Consider the following 20,140-nt stretch of genomic DNA (forward strand, 5'->3'; position numbering starts at 1 on the left):
CTGACGGAGCGAGCCCTGGACGAACCGTCTCTCAGTGCAAATCAGTTACCTCACTGGGTTTAATGGTTGGACTGACTTTTATTCAGAGCCGTTTTAAAACCAGTTTTCTGGGATGAAACTGACAACCCTACAAAATCACTCTTTGAATGTTTCTCACACCAATTCCGTGTGCACATTTGGCAGTGGGAAGCACAGATGCATTTCTTATCCTTAGAGTTTTTTTTTAAACTCCTGAAACTCCTGGGTCACAACTTAATTTAAATGCAATAATCTGTGTTCTTGGGATGTACAAATGAAACCTAATTAAATATTGGGGGTGGGGGGGGGTGCACATCCCCCCCATCCTCCCTAGTTCCTACTACCTCTTTTCACTAATTTTACACCCACGATACATCACAACATAATATACGGCATCGAAACACCAATAAACAAGCAGACATGAGCCGTCGGCACCAATGGAGTCCCGTTGCGAGGAATGCACCGATTCCGGTGTGTGGAGGCTCACCTCAGCTTCCTGCCACCTTCCGCGATCTTCGTCTTATTCAGCATCCCTGCCTTCTCCAGCTCCTGTAAGGATCAGAGGGCAGGGAGGTGCAGAGAGTCACCGCACAGCACGGGTCTGCCTGCTTTCATCTCTGCCAAAACGCAGGACGGAAAGGCAGTTGACTTTGAAGCAGGTTATTGTTGAAGATGAATGCGAGCCTCACTGGGGTGATGATGCTCTCAGAACCATCCACACAGCTGTCCGTGGAGGGCTGATCTGTGTCCCCGCTGGTCACATGACCGGTCACATGATCTACACAGAACTGGCCCTGCAGGGAGGGGAGAGTGGGGTCGTGAAAGGGAGGGACCACGCAGGGCGACTCTCTGTGAGTGACCTGGTGCCAGTTTGGGACGAGCGACTACCTTTGCATCCTGCAGCGAGGGCAGCGCCAACAGGCGGCTACCGCTGGGCTGTCCTGTCCTCCCTGACAGGGCGTAGGGGTGTTGGGTGTCATCTGAGTTCAGGGAGGTGTCACTGAGGCCGTCCGAGGAGGTGGCCTGATTCATGTCCTGTGTGAAGAGGTGTGATGGGGGCCGTATTACACACAACAGGCACTTTCAGTATTTCAGTTACTTTAGGTTTGCCTGTTGGTCCATTTAGAATCTGCTGCCTGGCATTTCCTTTGGGGGGGGGTGTTGGATTCCACATGTTTGCTTAAAATGGATGCTCGTATGTACTGCTTTTCAACTTCTGTCATGGTAAAGATTATAAAACCCAAACACTAAGGTTCTTCATTCCATCCCAAGAGCTTTTGTGCTTTCAGTCCTGCGTTCTTTGGACTTTCCAATGATGCTTCCAGACATTATATGACCTCTACCGTTACAGCGCCCCACCAAAGGACCAAGGCATGTCGTCATCTCCCTACATTAGTGTGTCTCAACCAAGTCCTTGGGGACCCCCAGACAGTCCACATTTTTGCTCCCTCCCAGCTCTCAGCCAATCAAGAACACTGAATAGCTGGTACAGGTGTGTTGGGAGCTGGGAAGCAGGAAAAGTGTGCACTCTCTGTGAGTTCCTGAGGACTGAGTGAAGAAGCACTGTGCTAGTGAAAGCATTTCCCTGCAGTCCATCAGACCAGGATTTTATCATGATGTAACTAACAGAACTCACATCTTGGACAACATCGACAAAATTCGGCCCAACAGGTGACACTCAACAAATGTTAATATCCCCGGCCCACCTGCCAGCGCAGGAACAGCAGCCCCTACAGACCCCCAGGGTCGGCCGGCCACCCGATCCGGAACAAGCAGATACGAATGGGGTTATGGAAAAACATCTGGCTGTTCCGGAATCACAGAAACAAACTGCTTAGTACAACGCACGTGTGAAAAAGCGCTTCTGGGACAAGTCTGGACATTTCTTGCAGTGATTAAGTTTGTCATTTTTACGAGGGTTTAAGTCCTTTAGGAAGGTCGTTAGCACACCATGACGTCACGACTTCCTTTTGACCTTCTGGTAAAATCAGCTCAAGTCCAGACCTGAAATTCGCAATTCAGTTACGGATGCAATATATTCACATCCATCTCTCACCCCTTCGATTATCCGTTGAAGACAGCAGTCGCGATTTTCCTGTCTGTTTTGAAAACAACCATAGTGACTGACAGATAAAGTCATCTAGTTTTTGTCGAGGGAAGCATCAATCCGATACTAATATCAGATATTGGTATTGGGTATCAGTGACAATGGGGCCGATTTATGGGACCGATCTATTAAGTTCTATGTCATTGTACATTGATGTCCACCTGCACATATGCCCTCTGCAGTGTCCAGCAGAGCAGTACATTTTGCCAGTAGGAGCTGTACAGTCAGCAATTTGGAAGTATTTCATATGTGAACTTTTAGGCCAACATGTTCTACAGCTGCTTGCAGTATCTGCAAAGTCAGTGTTTCAGCGGGTGGCGGTAACACTGCCAGTTATAACGCAGCTGAATTACAGTGGCTTTGGTCACATACAATTAAAATATTTAATAGCAGTTGGCTTGAGTGATACCTAAGTTTTTTATACTGTCCAGACATTACACCATAGCATAGTATTTTGAAATACATATTTGGATAGAGCAGAAAGGAAATACCGCAATATGCTATTACTGTTGCACCGTCGAAGCCTGAGCAGCAGCCCTACAGCACTAATAAGTGTTTCTGGTTTGTCTTTGTGAAAATAATGTCTTCAGTTACAAAGGTATAAGCCAAATGTGCGGTATCCATGGTATAAGTGGACCGATGTATGCCAAACTTTGCATTAATGGGATGCCCAGACGTCACTGCAGGATATCTTTGTACCAGATCGAAACACAATGACTCCTGCCAAGTGTATTAAAATATGACAAAGCAGGTCAGATAATGCGACAGGATTTAGGGGGGTTGCTTAGATGTGCCAATGAGGTGATGCGCTTGTTGGAAATAACTCTGATGTACCCCCCCCCCCCTTTTGTTTCTCCAGAAAACAGTTATCTGCTAGTAGGAAACCACTCTGCTGACTGATAGTCAGCATTAATCACCTGATTAGTGGATGAAACTGCCACTTTAAAATCAGATCGTTCTACATTCTACGACTATAATTTAAACACAGTTTTGTGGAAGACAAACATTTTGATAGTTGACACTGAGCACTTTTTCACAGAAGCTGATACTCAAAGTCCAGGTATCAGTAATCGCTATTGGATCGGTGCAGCCCTAGGTGATAATGTAGTATATATATAGAGAGAAAAACACACAATTTAACATTAGAATTCGTACAAATGAATGATAAAACATTTTAAAATAAGAACTTCTGTTCTCCAAAAAGTTAAGCTACATCTTGTGGGATGGCTTCAATTCCAAACCTCATTTCAGAGGCATCTCAACCATTCCAAGTATCTGTTGATTAACTGAACTGGTGGCGAAATTAAAGTGGTTAATTTGATGACGTACTGATTAGCCAAACAAGGTGTGCTAGTGGTTGAGTCAACAAACACAATGGGTATTTTGGCTGGTTACTGTAAGTACTGGAGTGAATTTCAGAAAGGTTTTGAAATGACCGACACACTTTGATACAAAACCATCATTTCTCACCAACACGATCATTTAAATATAAATTTCACTGCCAGCCTGAGACTTTTGCACTATGTATGTTCAGCCCACATGGGCGACCAAGTGTGAATGAATGTGAATGGTGAGTGAGTACATCCTGTGATGGGTTCGCATCCCATCCTGGGTTATTCCCTGCCTTGCACCGTAGTGTCTTGGATCGGCTCTAGACCTCCACAATCCTGCATTGGACAGGCGGGGACGGGAAAGGCATGTTAATGCGCGATTCCTGTACGGGAATGCCAGACTTTCCCTGGACGATACTGGATCTGAAGGCAAAAAAAGCCTGCAGGAGACAGAACGATGTGACGGAAAACCGATCTGCGCTCGCGCACCTCAAATAATGAAGCTCTGCCCCTGTAAAGACTCTCCAACACAGGGCACCCCTGACTCATTGCCCTCCACCCAAAAGAGAGAAGGAGGAGACTCCACCTGAAAGCACTGGATGTGGCAGGAGGAAGAGCCCAGCAAAGAATGAGAAAGGAAACAAGAGTCGACCACGCACTCTCGCTTACCTCGGGACTCTCGTTGGTGGGGGAAATATCCATTCAAATCTACTTTCCTCCTCTTGAGACAATATCTTCCTGTTTAACAGATGCACGAGTGAGCGAGCTTAAAATTTCCATCAGATGCAGTGGCATTTCCGCCACTGCACAGTCATCGAAACAGCGCTGCTTCTCCCTCCAGAAATACACAAATTACCACCAGCTAAAGTCAAACAAACAGCAGCTAAATTTGAAAGAAATTTAGATCTAGGGTTTAATCCCTTCCAAGCGCCATACCATCTCGTTGCTGTAAACTGCTGAGAAACACGCACCACATCCTACACACCGGGGATCATTTCAGTTACACGTGAAAGAGTTTAGTCACTTACAATCTGTTACACCACATTTACACACTGAAACTGAGCCTCTCGTATGCCGACACAGTCGGGACTGAGTGCTGAAGTTTGACACAATCTGTCACACACGGGTACAGCTGAGGAACTTTCACCAGAGTCATTTTTAAACAAGGTGCCTTTTTCTGCCTCTAACAACCCTGAGTGGGATAAGGACAAAAATCACGTCAAGGTAATTTATACACAGAGACACACATGGCCGTACGCAAATACACTCACCCAGGACTTGTGTCTCGACAGATCACCGAAGCCTGATTGCAGTCCAGGAAACAAACAAATCAGCTGTAAGCTACTCCTTACGCACAGCGGCAGCACAAGCGCACGTGTGTGTGTGTGTGTGTGTGTGCACCAGCATTGAGGAGGATGTGTGCGGCAGAGCCCCAGGCTGAAGAGCAGGACACACACACACCCGCACACCCACGCACCCGCACACACACGATCCCCTGTCGACACCCGTCCTCCCTCTCTCCGCTGGCATCCACTTCCTCATTCTACGCGGAAATGACGCGAAGTTGAATGGTGTAAAAACACCACTCTTCACTGCAGGGTGAGTGAGTGGCCTTCTGGAGGTGTGAACCACAACATGCTGAACGAGGCCTAGAAGACCTGGGGGGCCCAATGGGCCGGCGTCATGCCGAGATGGGGGCCAGCGGTGATAGACTGCTAATTCATCGCTGCCACTTTAAACTTCAGCACCATGTCCTACCTGTATGATATCATATTGCTTGTCTATTGTATGATCCATCCATCCATGCACTAATTTTCTGTGCCCACTTATCCAATGCAGGACCGGAGGAGTGTGAAGCCAGTGAAGCCAGTGAAGCCAGTGCATGAAGCTACAGGTGCAAGGCAGTGAATAACCCGGGATGGGGCACCAGCTCAACATAGCACAGTGCACAGTGCAATCTTACACACAAAGGGCCGCTGTGTATGCGGGTTCTCACTGTAACTCCCTAATTAAGTTACCAATTAGAGGACTGATTGGCTGAAGAGTCCTCACACCTGGGTTTGAACAGCTGACCTAAAAGTTATCACAACACCTGCAAACACACCGGCCCTTTGCGGATATGATTGGCCACCTTGCTATACTGTAAGATTGTGTTCATTATTCTGTTATTTGATAATTATTCCTCATCGTTGTACGAGGTACACTGCACGAGGTACCCTGCATGAAGCACACTGGACGAGGTACACTGCACGAGGTATGCAAACCAGTACTTGAACAAACGGAAATAAAAGCTTCTGAATCCTTGACTGTAGGAAGAATGTCACAGCTGAGGGGGTCGTTTATCAAGATTAACCTAAACAAAGCACCGGATCTGGATAATAACACCGAGGAAAAAGCAGGGAATAACAACAATAATAATGCCATTTGCATTTTTCACGTTGACATCCGCAAAATGTGCATCCTCCATTTATCTGTGTCATGGAGCTCAACCTAAATATGAACATTTGCATTTAAATATTCTTCACAGCAGCATGGAGGCAGACAATATAAGGCTCATAATTAGTATACAGATGGAAACGAGTTTACAGGAAACACGCACAGGCCTCGTTTAAAAGGAACAGGGTGTCAAATGTGCCATCTGCCTGGCGCAAACGTCGCTAAATTAATTAATGTAAACGATGACAATTATCCAGGCATTAGCATTCTCATTTCGGCATTTCCGATACATTGTACAAGACGCACAGACATCTGCGTGTGGAATTCGCCTGGATGGGTCCGGCCAGACATTCGTAAACGGAGCCAGAGGGCGATCAGAGTCTGCATCCCGACCAGGAAGGGCCAGATGAGGAGAGAAAGGCTGCAAAGACGCACACACATACACACACACACACACTCACGCACCCTGGTGCCTTTTCCAGCCGGCGACAGGTGGTTGGAGTTTTGGCTGGAGGTTCCTGCTTCCATGAGACTCGCCTGAAATGAACAGAGGAGGTTTGTAAAACCCCTGCAGGAACAGCGGCTTCCCCGTAGGCTCCCGTCCTCGTCTCTCGCTCGCCCACGTTGCCAACGGCAACAAAAACACAGGGATGCCGTTACCTGGCTGCGGCCTCGCCGGGGTGGTTTCCAGGAACGCTCGCCGCTCACACTGTTGACGTAGAAGCAGCGGCCAGAAGCTGGATCCCGGTACTGCTCCCACAGGTCCAGCACCTGCAGGGGGCGCTGGCCCTGGGCTGGGCTGGGAGGGCATGGCTGATACTTCATCCCCTGCTGGTTACCATAGGACAGCGAGTCCTGGGAGATGGGGCGCGGTCCAGCTGGCTGTGAAGTCAGAGCAAGTGCCATTAGGAGACCCGGGGAACAGCCCAGGAACCATGAAGAACAGCCCAGGAACCATGAAGGTACAGACCGGCATCTATGTCCCTCAGAAATCACCTCGACCTGGATCACCGCTCACTGGTCTTTACATCGGGTCACCGGGGGACCAACCAAGCCTCTGAGAAAACCTCCCCACTTTTAAGTTCATCTGTAATCCTATTACAACTTCAAGGTTTTCCTGTAGTTCGTTTATAGCTTGCTGTAGATAAAGTAACAAGGGCACCACATCAAAAGAGTGAATTCAGTAAAAGTGAGGGGGTTTGCAGAGTGTACATAGGTACGAGGCACGGGGAAACAGGATGTCAGCGAAAGCGAGAGTATGAATTCAGGAGGAACCCAACAAAAAATAAACCTCTAAAAAACCTCCAAAAAAAGGACCTTTAAAAAATGGCCGATGCTTTGTCTAAGCTGTGTCAGTATTAAGTGTGACTGAGGATCCTGTCGGGGTCAAACTGAATTTGTTAAACCGTTAAACCGCAGAGTTCGGTTTCAGTCTTGCCAATGCACGGGTCCGTTTTACGCGTCCGCTAAGCATCAGTACAGGTTTGCTGCAGAAAGCGGCGTTTCGCCTCGGGGGCTGGGAGTGTGTGAAGAGCGATCGTATCAAGCACTAACGCAAACAGCCAAGTCGTACAGTTTGGAATAAGATACCCTTATGCTAACATAAGTTTATCGAAGCACGTAATTAACCATAAGATGTGCATGTGTAAGCACACGCTGCACACGAGGATAACATGTGTTTTCCTAAACGAACGATGTCCGGCGTTCATATGGGGGGTATCTGATGCTTAGGGGGTACTTAAGGTGCCTTTTGTTACCATCGTTTTAACCATGCAGACTAAAAGTCATTAAATGTGTACTGAGCCAGACTGGCTCAGATCACCAAGCCGCCAGAGATCTGTGTCAAAACCCCGCACAACTGTTTCAAATTCTCTATACAATCCGTCTGACCAGCTTTCTAAAACGACACTCCTACGTTAAATTACGTTTTAACTGCAACAAAATAATTTTTTGGCTCATAATCGTTAGCTTTGTAGATGCAAAGAGTTCAAACAGTTGAAAAGATGCCATTTTTTTCTTTATAGTTTGAAAACTAATTGCCATGTCCTGAAATGCATCATGAACTAAAAAACGCCGGGTAGATTTCCCACGAATACCACATCAGCATTGATAATGCATCCGCAGGTCAGTAAACACACGCGAAAACCCCCTCCACCCCCCTCGCCTCAGCATCGTTCGGCTGTGCTTCACATAGCCACCAGAGGGCAGCATAAACAAATCCCTCAATAACGTCTCCGGCTTTTCGTAAGGTTACAAAGATTGCAGCTAAAATGCCTTTAACGTCCTCGAAACCATTGTTCAACGGCTTTTAAAGCACGCCCCCGGTTTACCCGACTCTTTCTTAGGCGATGCAGCTGTGCGATACTAGGCACGTAACCTACAAGGCTTCAAGAGGAAATGGTGGTGGGTTCGTTGTATTTTGTACTGCATGCTTTCCGGCTTGTTTGGACTGCTTATGTCAGTTCCTCTCTTACCGCAAAGCTGCCTGCACATTCATCTTCACCCCCGGAGCCGCTAAAACTGTGCTTTCTTATGCAGTTAGGAGCCTAATTTGGAAGGGATGACGGGTGGTACACGAGGGCTTGAGTCACGATGTTCCAGCTGTAAAATCAGCAGTATTAAGTTCAGCATAAAACATCTAAAAATAAGATCCTGTAAAAATAAAATCAAGACGAGTGTAGCTGAACGTTTAAGTGTAATTAGCCATTAGTGGCGAATTCCAGCCAGGAACCTTTAAACATAAAATAAACAGTGACAAGGAGCATCCACTCTCATCGTAGCCGAGTCCTAGCAAGATCGAAGCACACACCGTCTTGTGGGATAGGAGCTTCTGACCCGAATTTGGCTCTAATCCCCTCTTACCAGGCTTAGGGATGGGGAGGGGGGTGTTTATTGTTGAATCCATTAAGAAAGCGGGGGCTGTTTCAGTCTGCAGCACATGACCAGGCACACCTGACGGCCAACACCTCCCTCACTGGCAGCACTGCACTTGTGCGTCCATCCCCACCTGTTCCCCAAGGTGGTGGATCCATGGTGAGACCTCAGTACCACAGTCGCATTTGAGGCTACGGCGTCGTCCCCCCAAATGTAGAACCCAAGCACAGCATACCTCAACTGCATCTCCTAGTAAAGAAACTGCACTCAATCACCCTTATTTACCCAAATATATACCACTCTTCACACAGCACACACCTTAATGGAAGGATGGTTGTCGGTTCGAATCCCAGCCAAGGCAAAATAGGCACATGTCCGTTGCACCCTTGAGCAAGGCCCCTAACCCCCCAAAAAATGCTAGAGGGGTACCAGATAAATGGCTGACGCTCTGTGTGCGTGTGTGTGTGTGCGTGTGTGATTCCAATGTACCTGTACTTCTGCAAATGCAAATTATATTTTTCATTTAAATAGCACCAGGGAGTGTGTGAGTCAGATTCCTCTCCTACAGGCACAACTTGAACCAGCTACTAGCTTAAAAGAATGAAGGGCAGAACTCCGCCCCCCCCCCCCTTCCCCCCCCCGCTTACCCTGTGTAGCTGATGGGCCCACGAGTCTCCGAGGGGCTCACCTGTGTGCAGGCCCGGCTCGCCATGTCCCACTGGCTGTAGAATTTGGTGGGCCTGGATCCTGGTGTGCTCCCGGCGGCCATTCCGGGGCCCTCCTGGTTGTAGGGGTTCTGGGGCAGGTTGCTGGAGCTCTTGCTGCGGGGCATGGCGGCGGCACACGCCAGCCCGCGGGGGACCAGCAGGTGGCCTGTCGAGGAGCTGGCGGGGTTGCCGGGTCGGGGGAGGGGCAGCGTCGTGTAGCGCTCGTCCCCCAGGTTGGGCCCCGCCTCGGGGACCCTGTAGGCACTACTGGAGTTCAGGTCCTCCATAGAGCGACAGAAGGTTTTGATCACAGTTTTAAAGGTCCCTGTGTATGGAGGGGGGGGGGGGGCGAAAAATCACTGTTAGACTTTTCTGCCACTGATATATAACCATTATGGAGGCAGGATACAGGACCATGAAGTTCTTAAGTGGCAAGACAAGGCCAGTCTACTCTTACTTGTTCAGCAAAATTGGCACTTAAAATGACAGGTCCTCGCATGCCTAATTATGGTGATGTCATTTACAGGTCAGCTTGTACAGAAGCCTGATGGTCTTTACCATTCTGCTACACAATTTCTTATAAATGCTCCTTGCAAAACTCATCACCGTACGCTTTGTCCTTCTGTAAACTGGCCTTCACACACACACGTCGAAATATACATTGGTTCATGTTCATCTACAAAACACTTCTAGGTTTGTCTCCTCCGTATTTGCCTTTTGCCGGGACATCGATGTAAATAAGATATTGTTCTTAGTGACTTGCCTGGAAAAATAAAGGTTAAATCAATAAAAATGAAAAACATTAATGGGTGATAATTAAGCTACAAAAGGGCCATGAGTGGAGCCAGTCGCAGAGGGGGGGCTGCCGTCGTACAATGAACCAGAACTGCACCTGAGGGCTGATTAGAGCTACTTGCTGAAACTGGCGCGGCGGTGGGATGTGGGACGGGACGTACCTGAGCCGTGAGTGGGCATGCAAGGTGTGAGGGAGACCCGGGAAAGCAACTTCGTGTTGCCTGGGAATGGGGTCACCGTGGGAGGAGGGCCGGACGGAGCCGTGCCTGGGACCACCACCACGTAGGTGGCCGGGACGTAGATGGGTCGGGCCTTGCTGGGGGCCCCGAGGCGGCGCACCTGCCACCAGTCGGAATTGGACTTTCGGAGCAGCAGGAAACGTTCGCCCTCCCGCATGCTGACCTGCCGGCCGTCCGCGCCGCGATACGAGTAGTCGTACTGGGCCTCCACGACCACCGTACCGCTGGGCCTGCTGCTACCACCCCCACCGCCAGCAGAGGCGGGGGCCGCCGAGCGCCGCCAGCTGCCCGACAGCATAGCTTCCTTCTACACCCCCACCCCCCTCCCGGCTCCTCAGAAGACAGCCGGGCTGTATTTGCTGGGGTCAGAAGGGCGGGTCTGTGCAGGCCGACCAATGAACACCATCCTCTGAAACAGAAACATAGGAAGGAGCCGGTCACAGGCAAACGCCTACGGGACAACTGCAGCAGACCAAAAAACACAGGCATAAAATATCAAAAACACAGCGAGAAACGGGGAGAAAGAGAGACACAGAGATGCACAGGGAGACACACAGAGACCCAGAGAGAGAGATACAGACGCACACAGACAAAGGGAGAGAGAGGCAAACACAGAGAAACAGGGAGAGACACAGAGAGAGACAGAGAGAGACACACACAGAGACACAGAGGGAGACGCAGAGTGACACAGTCAGAAAGAGACATACAAATTCACAGAGAGAGATGCAGAGAGACACACAGAGATGCAGAGAGACACACAGAGATGCAGAGAGACACACAGAGATGCACCGAGAGACACACAGAGATGCAGAGAGACAGACAGAGACGCAGACAGATGTAGAGAGACAGAGAGACGTAGAGAGCGGGCGACGCTGTGCGTGCTGGCTACACCAACCCAAAAAGAGGTTGAAAGAAAAGTATCGGGAGGGCAGAGACTGCAATGTGCTGGTGTTTCCCTTCACCATACTTTATGCAACGTGCCTGGAGCCATCACAGAAGAAGGAGCTTAATTAAATTTCTATCGCTGCTGTAAGTTCCTTTCAGAATTAATTTATAAACACTGTCCAATCCAGTAATTCTGCCACATGCAATAAAACAGTCCATGCTCCCGAGTCTCTGCGTGAAGCAGGCCTTCTCCTACAAGCAGGTGACATTACTGAAGGCAGGCCAGTTCACTGATACCCACAAGCCCCTAGAAAATATGCAGAAACCCCACCCCCGCCGCCCGTCCCCGCTCCAAAAACCCTGGGCTGAACTCCCCAGCTCCACTTATGTAACACACAGCTGGTGCCGGGATAGCGTGGGGGGGCAACTCGGACATAAATTTACAAACGGCCGTTGTCTCCACTGGACGATTAACCCCCGAAGACCCCGGTGACACGACGATGGCGACGTGGAGACGTGAAGCCAAGAAATGGATGTCGATGGTGAGGGAAGGTGGGGGGGAGAGACTTTGGTAATCTGGAGCGCCGTATTGGGGCACAAGGAATGCGTTACCCCCTCCTCGCCAATCAGAATTACTGCAAAGCCCTCCAGCTCGGCATATGGGCATCGCGGCAGGACGCCGTGTGCTCTGGGAGGCTGCTAATCCAAACCTGGCACAAACAAACTTGGAGGGGGGGCAGCCATCATGGACTGAGCCCCAGAACACGTGCTCGGATCCTCGAAGCAGCGCTTGCTTGTCCGTATCAGATACGTGAAGCCCTGAACCAAAACAACGAAGTCTGCTCTCATCCTAACATGTCGTACTGATCCAAGACCTTCCCGAGATCTATTAAAACCCAACGACCATAAATCTGGTGAAGCTGCTTGCCTGATATTCAGCCCAGCACCTTAATAGGAGGGAGCAGGTATGAAGATCTGAAACAACTTCGATATTCATTTTTTTGGCTGTTCAATTCATTCTCCAGACAGGCTTACGAGGCAGAAAACCCAGTGATAACAGATACAGGGAAGGTGGTTTCAGGATCGTACCCTGGGAAGGAAAATAACAGTACTGCTGGGAAAGTACTGATGGAAAGTCTGTCGATCGCGTCTGTCATTGGCTGCGATCCGGCGGCCGGGGTCAGCCGATCGGGGGCGGGCTGGCCACTGGGATGGGCAGGCCGGCCGCAGAAGGTGTTAGAGAGAGCGTCACGCTTGCTCTCTGCGCCACCCGTCAGAGGAGACTGCGCAGCATCAAAGGGCCCAAGCCGACCGCCCTGCACCCCCCCACGCCACCTGCAGGCGGAGGAAAAACCGACGGAAACGTCCGGCTATGTGGGCTGCGCGACATTCCCGTAAACAAAGGGGTCTTTCAGCCGTCAATGCAAAAAATCTGCCTATTTAAGTCGGCATGCATGCAGGCTACACCCCACCGACAGTGCCACTCTGCCGCAGGACCGAACAAGGACCTTTAGCGTTCTTTGCCTTTCAGCTGCCAGCTGACCCCTTTAACCAAAACGACATTTACATTTATACCCCTGTATAATACCTAGGTGCTTTACGAGAGCAGTTTGATTAAGGTGCCTTTCAAGGGTACAACCACATGAAAAGAAACCTTCAAGTTGCATAAACAGGTCCAGAACCAACTGAGGTCCATCTCCTACCTCTGTGACATTTTTCTATGTGGAAATCAAGCTTTGAAGTCCACGGTGAGTGGGATTAAACGGAGCATACTTCCCCTTGGTTACTTCCCAATGGATAACACAGGAACCATTCTGATTGGCTAACCTGGTGGGACGTGACCAATGGGAAACAGGTTGCATCAGCGATGACAATATGATAATCCTGCCAAGTGTGGGTCTCGAAGCCTCATTTGTCCAATCACTGCCTTCCTAACACTATCTCCATGACATGAAATATTTAATGGTAATGATGCACCCAGGTACACTGGGAACCTTCAGAAAATGCGTCATATGACAGATCTTCGGTCAGATCCGCATCTGGGCATCCTTCTGGATGCAGGTTTGAGGCCAAATCCTGGACTGCCCCTCTTCCAAGTGCCACTTCCTTTGAGTTGAGGAAACGAGAAAAGCTTTACAAAGATTAACTAAACAAAAGGAGTATCTCTATCACTGTTTCTGGATCAAATCCCAGTAGGAGGCCAGTTGCTGTACCAATGAGGAAGCTGCCTAACCTAATTTACATAATGGAGAATAACTTTGGAGTAGTAACCGAAAAATATTAATAGTATTAATATTAATAAATCACTGGGCCACAGCTACAGACACCAGGTGATAAAATCACAGACACCCCCCCCCCCCCCCCGTCAGATTGCACCCACGCCGCACCAGCGAGTGAGAGCACCTATCCCAGATCAGCTGGTGTTGACAATGGGCAGCAGGGAGTGACTGGGGACTGGAGCTTGATGTGACCATTGTCTTCCAGCAGACAGACGGTCTTTCTCTGCCAAACCCGTCGCTGCAGTGCGGCCCCCATCAGGTCGCTGTTTATTCCCAGTGCACAAGAGATCTGTCCGCAGATTCGCATTTGCATAGATTACAGCGCAGTGCTGCCATGCTTTCTGTGTGTGTGTGTGTATGTGTGAAAACAGATGATAAGATGGATTTGTCTCAGGGACTAAATCACAGGGGCTTCTCCTCCCCCGCCCCCTTCCCTGACAACCCAGACGAGATGCCCTTTGGACCGTGACACCCCAGGCAGATGGGTCTGCATGAGGCCATATAACTGTTTAGTAGACACGAGAGCTCCTGCACATGGACGACGGGGCCCAGAGCACTGCAACTTTGAGTTGTGGACAGAGCCACGCTTCAGCAAACACGACGTGTCAGCACTGGATGCAAAAGCCACAGGTGCATCCGTCAGAAAGACAGTGAGGTGATGGCATCAAAACTGGCCAGCTCTTCCTCACCTTAACATACAGCACCCCTTACGATTCAGGATAAACTGACATAACATCTCTATGATTAAGCCCCCACCCCCTCCAACCGGAGCGGTCAGCTGTGCCCCTGGCCTCATCAGCCTGCCTCATCAACCAGCCTCTCATCTCTGTTCCGAACGGTACAGCCACTCAGTATAATCCCAGCTAGCAGATGAAGCCCCACAGTCCAACAATGCCCTTTACCCCAAACCTATTCATTGATTTTACATTGCTTACTGTTTTGTGTTATCTATGGTTCTGTTAATTATTTTTGTCTCCATAATGTCTGGTGCTACTCCGGCATTCCAGAATGTACTGTCAGTCTGTGGGATGCTTGTGAGTAGCTCGTTGTACAAAAGCACGTGTGATAAACGTGAATTCCATAAACAAATCTGCTTTTCACGCTTATATTACCCATTATGAATGTTTCAGAAATTACTTTCAGCTGTGTGCTTCGACATTTGTGAAACATTTTTATAATTGTTAAATATAAAAAATTTGAATGGACTGAGAAAAAATTGGCACATATCTGTTAGAACAATGCGTCTTGGTTGTTAGCCTGTCACCATACTGCTAAGTACCTAGAGTAAACCATTTCCTGTAGACTTCCCTTTGATTTCCTGTTATCTCATGCATCTAACCTGCTACATCTTCTTGTGCTGGTAGTACTCTTTATTCAGTAAATCACAATTAAAAACTGAGAAGACCATTTTCAACTCTTTGAATATATATAACAAACAGCATAAATTAAAAATATAAAGAACAGCAAATTGGAAAATCAAAATGGCCGCACTTCAAATGCTGTGGTGAGGTGTAAAATGTGCTCATATTCATTTTGCACGCGTGAATATATAAACCCACACAAACACTTCCTTAAGGTGTAACCTCAAGCAGGGTCATTCTACAAAGCATATACTTACAATTCTTGTGAGGAAATATTTATGTCGTACAATTTTATGGCATTTAAAATTTTGTATGTATATGTCTTAATTACATACACAATGTAACACGCTTAAAAGTATTTTTACTCAGCCTTCTTAGGTGTATAAAAAAAGCAAAAAAGAGATTGAACCAGTGATTGCTAAAAAAAAATGTGCAAATAATATACTTACTGAAGGAAAAAATAATCTGCAGGAAAACAAATCTGTTTTGTTCCAGTTCTGAGATATGAGGGAGATTAGTATGGAGAGAGGGGGAGAGAGAGAGAGAAAGAGAGAGAGAGAGAGAGAGAGGAAAGGAGACTAAACAGAGTGAGGGAATTTCGGGCCTGTTTTCTGGGTCTCGGCTACCAGTCATCCAGCAGGAGGGCAAAGAAGACATCAGGCTATATAAACACTCTTCAGCTCATGTAAACACATTAACCCACAGCTGTGAAACGTGGGCCAGAGAGGTTACAAGTTACCAAACCAAAATTCCAGCTACACAAATTCATCTCTAGGAATGTAGATGCTAGTTAATTAATCGTGGAAATACACAAGAGACGCGGCGCTTTTATAGAACTTTGTTTTTATTTTTGTGAATAAAAACAGCCACACTGCATCAGCCCCAAGAGATCTTCTGGTCCCTGGAGTTATACCTGCAGAAATGTAAAACGGTCGTCTGGCCGTTTGTACAAAAACAAAACACTGACATCTCACCCCCCCCCACCCCCCCATACTGCTGTCCGTCCAGTGGACAGAGGATCCAAACGGATTTGCGTTCCCCTCGCCGTGGGAGGACAGCGCTTTACAAAGAAGGGCTACAACCAGCTGCTTCTGCACAGTGTAGAGCCAGAGATACACTTGGGTGGAGGATGAGCTTTGGAGAGCAGAAATAGCAGAATACCCAGCTGCACAAACAGGTAAAAGAATCTGAGCGAGTCAGTCAAGTTTGGTTCTAAACCTGCATTTAGCACCATTAGCTTCCGCCCTACTGTTGCCCAAATCCATTCTGGAACTAGGAATTATTAGTAAAGCAGTAAGGGTCTGGGAAGCCTATGCAAGATGCGAATCTCCCACAGGTACCATGGGAGTAAAATGTATTCATCACACAGGTGGCCAAGGTTTCGTCAAGGTGGCGCATTTAACTGACTCCTCACGTGCCACTCATGCAGCAAGAGGGAAACGCCTTTCGATACGCCGGGCTTAGCAGAGAGAGAATCGGCAAAGCGAACTCAACCTCCCCGCATCCGCGAGCGGTTTCCGTCACCACTGGGGCATGATCACTCTGCGGGAGGACGTGAGACCGGGACCCGGACCGGGCAGCACAAGGGGCGGCCTTGTCAAAGTGCCCATCACAGACTTACGGCCCACTTTTACAACATTGCACACATCACGTTAAATCTGGTCCAAACAAATTCTCATCTGCTACCTGGAGACTGCACAGCTACCGGTTAAGACATGGGGGCGGGGGGATTTGTCCGTTTACCACTTCTGAGGATCTGGTGCTTCAAGCAATGGTTGTGTTTAAAGTTAAGAAGACTGGTTCCGTTAGGGTAGCTATGAAGCAGCCTCTGTCTGTATTTGGCATGTGTGGTGTCAGACATCAAGGTCAGTGGGTGTCTCCCATGTTGCACACGATATTCAAATTAAGCTACCTGGTTCTACCAGAGATCTAAATCAGTAATATGAGGCAGTGGACATGACAGGGACAACCAGTTCCTACAAACAGCGTGGCTGGTCATTCTGGTCTGGCTGGTCTCCCTCCCTTTCTTCTCCCTACTCCTAACACCGTCCTGATTCTGCGAGCATGAAATCTACCTCCAGCATATTTTGATTTATTAGTTTGTGCAAAATGTGATTTTAATTAAAAAAGCCTCAAAAAAAAAAAATTACAAATGTCATGTCCAATAAGCGCCGAAAATGTGACCCAAAAACAAGTTAGTATTTAAACAAGTGTGATAAAAGAAGAGTTTATTTTAAAAACAAACTCTAGCACTGTTATTACAATACAAAACATACTTGGTAACACAAACAATGATCTGACCTGTTCTATAAATGTTCCATTTTATTTTTTTTTGTGAGGATAAGAGGGCAAAAAAAAAAATCATGTGAAGTAAAAATGCTTCTGGAAAAAAATGAGCTCCCCCAAACACTCTCCTGCCCATTAAACAAGGCAGCACCCTCATAGCCCCACGCCTCTCTGTATGCAGCCAGTGCCTACAGCCAAAAAATGGGTTTTCATCTTTTCCACTGGATGAATTATTGATGTACAGACAAAAACAAAACGTTGAAGCCCACCGCCTGTCCCCACTATAGTCCGGGCACCCGGATCCAGGGCTGGGATATTGAATTGGGAAGGGTGGAATCAGTGGGATTGGCTTTTCACCTTTATTGTCATAATGTGTCTGGGTAAAAATAGCCAATCACAGAGGAGGATGGTTCACTGGGAGGAACGTAATTGGTGGAGCCAAGCAACTGCCACCATAGCAACAGGAATTCCTAAGAAGTTGTATAAAATGTACAAAACAATGGTATACTAGACTGTAGATTTATTGAGGTCAAGTTGGTGGTAAAAATTACATCATATCTAGCCATTTTGACAGTCTAGACATAAGCACTGCAGTGTGTCATACATCAGACATGCTATTTTGTGAAAGGGTTATTTCTTCATTCTGAACTGATATTTACAGAAACACCACGATTACTCATGAAAGCTAATTTTAATCACATTTGAAAATTTCCAGTTCTTAGACGCTGCACAAAGATACACGACATGTCGCAAAAACTATACACACATTGCACACACACACCATAAAATAATGTTTTTATTTGACCTGTTGAAGTGAACTTGTGATTTATTGCATCTTCACCGTCATAATTGCCTCCAATTCATGTATGACGAATTAAGGATGAATTTGACGGTAACTTTTTTCCGAACTTTAGATACCCGAGTAGCGAAATTAAGGATGATTATTACACAGTAACGTGCTTTATCAGATTTTTCAGTTATGTGGTCTGCGTTGATCGTCTACAAAACATTTTAGTTAGGTAATGTCGTATACATCTATACAACAGAGAAATCATAAAAACATTGATCGCGAACAAGAGGATCGCAAATGATGGCTGAGCGACCTTGACAGTGAAAATGATCATTTGTGCTTTATTGGGTGTGTTTTCCTCAAAGTAATATATATTAAAGATTTTGAACTTTTTACTTTGTCCGATGGGGACCGACTCGGGCCTCACAAACAACCGGCTGAGAATTTAACTTGCATTTACGTGTTAATGCGCTTCGTTACCCTCCGTATAAGCAAAAGCACTTTGAGTTGTACCTAAAATCCGGGCTTAAGAATAAAACAGTGCAAACAACAAACTGGCTCTTTTTTTCTTTCGCGTGGGCTGCACTTCCTTTGACACTGGCCTGTACTTAAAACAGAATAAAAAAGGCTCGTGGTTCATTCCCTCTAGCGCAAATCAATAACAAAAAGGATCTGGACGTAGGACATGAATCCGCGACGCCATCACTTTGACTGCATCATTTGCAGGCCTCCTGCGCTTCTCTGAAATCATCGTTGATGTCAGTGGTGGCGGTGATGGTGAGGGGGGGGGGGAGTCACACACGGCAGATAATATTACACCTGTTGTTTGGTCGGAAACAGACACGGGTGCCGTTCTGGACGCGGGAAAGAGCAGCGCATTGAGGTCTGTTAAACATCCCCAAATGCGACGGATTCCAATCAGCAACAACTAGCCTGACGGAAGACACAGAACGACGAACAAATTTAACCACCCATCTAAGCTACGGAATTTCAAATATAGATTTATAGTTTCTATAGTCAGTCTTTTTAAATGGCATATGCCTGCTTTCGTTTGCATTTACCAGTTTCCTTTTAAGGTTTTCCAGATTTCATCTGCGATGCAGTCATCTTTTATACAAGTGCTGATTTTTTTCCTTTTGATTTTCTACCCCGTCATTACTTTGGGTATAAGTGTCATAAGAGGTATTCCGTTCATTTACAAAGGCGACAGTAATGTCCTCTTCAAAGAACAGCTCATTTTGAGATGGAAAATGTCCTTTGCATGAGGATGCAGTTTTTCCTTTTGCTATCAGGAAATGCAATTTCGGTTTCCAACTATCACTACCCAGGTTGCACTCATATGTGTTGAAATGACATTGATTCCATTTCAGACAAAAAGACTGAAACAACGTTGATCTTCAATCTCTCACTTCATATCAACATTGAATCAAGGTTTTGCCACCATCAGTTTTTCAATATTGAAAATCTGACCAAAATTCAATCCAGTTTCACCGTTGATTATTTAACACGAACCATAATTCAACGTTGAAACAATAACATTATGATATCTGGGTATAGTAGGAATGGCAGTATTTAGAGTTGGGGTGGAAATAAATCGACTCATAGTTTCCGTACTTTCCAAGCTCATACTGCACTATACACTTTTATTTTTAGTCTGCAAGTAACTATGATATTCACTTGTGTTGCGTAGAATCTCCGACTGTTCAATGTTATATATTTTTTTCTTAATAACAGTACTTGTACAACCCTATAATAACGAGAAGTTTTAACAAATATATAAGCCTTACTTTTACATTGAACAACCTTGGCCGATTGGGTTTCAGTTATTTTCTCAATCGCAGTGCAATAATTACACTTAGTTGCATATCTTTGTGCTCGCGCGGGTTCAGCTGATGACTCAACCTTAACACATTCACACTGAGGATGTACTGACACGAAGCCCAGAATGGGGTGTATTTGGGAATATCATGGCAGGATAACCCCACAAGACACATCAGCCCCGCAGCATGTCGATGGCTCTGTCTGCAATCGG

The 20,140-nt window shown here is 47.1% G+C and overlaps 1 protein-coding gene across 3 annotated transcripts in view; it reads right to left on the reverse strand.

Annotated features, from left to right (window-relative positions):
- The window catches only part of arhgap9 (Rho GTPase activating protein 9), a 34,029-nt gene that overhangs the window by 10,430 nt on the left and 3,459 nt on the right, over positions 1-20,140 (reverse strand). For 2 of the 3 annotated variants that reach the window (XM_049022241.1, XM_049022240.1), the window contains exons 2-8: positions 10,430-10,916; positions 9,455-9,798; positions 6,553-6,774; positions 6,358-6,429; positions 907-1,053; positions 708-812; positions 506-567 (exon numbers count right to left, since the gene is read on the reverse strand). In XM_049022241.1, the coding sequence (XP_048878198.1) occupies positions 506-567; positions 708-812; positions 907-1,053; positions 6,358-6,429; positions 6,553-6,774; positions 9,455-9,798; positions 10,430-10,805 (1,328 nt within the window). In that variant the 5' untranslated portion in view covers positions 10,806-10,916. Of the gene's footprint in view, positions 1-505; positions 568-707; positions 813-906; positions 1,054-6,357; positions 6,430-6,552; positions 6,775-6,862; positions 9,357-9,454; positions 9,799-10,429; positions 10,917-20,140 lie in introns of those variants that run through there. The other variant, XM_049022242.1, reaches the window with a different exon arrangement.

This window comes from Brienomyrus brachyistius, chromosome 8 (genome assembly GCF_023856365.1).
Source record: "Brienomyrus brachyistius isolate T26 chromosome 8, BBRACH_0.4, whole genome shotgun sequence".
NCBI lineage: Eukaryota > Metazoa > Chordata > Actinopteri > Osteoglossiformes > Mormyridae > Brienomyrus > Brienomyrus brachyistius.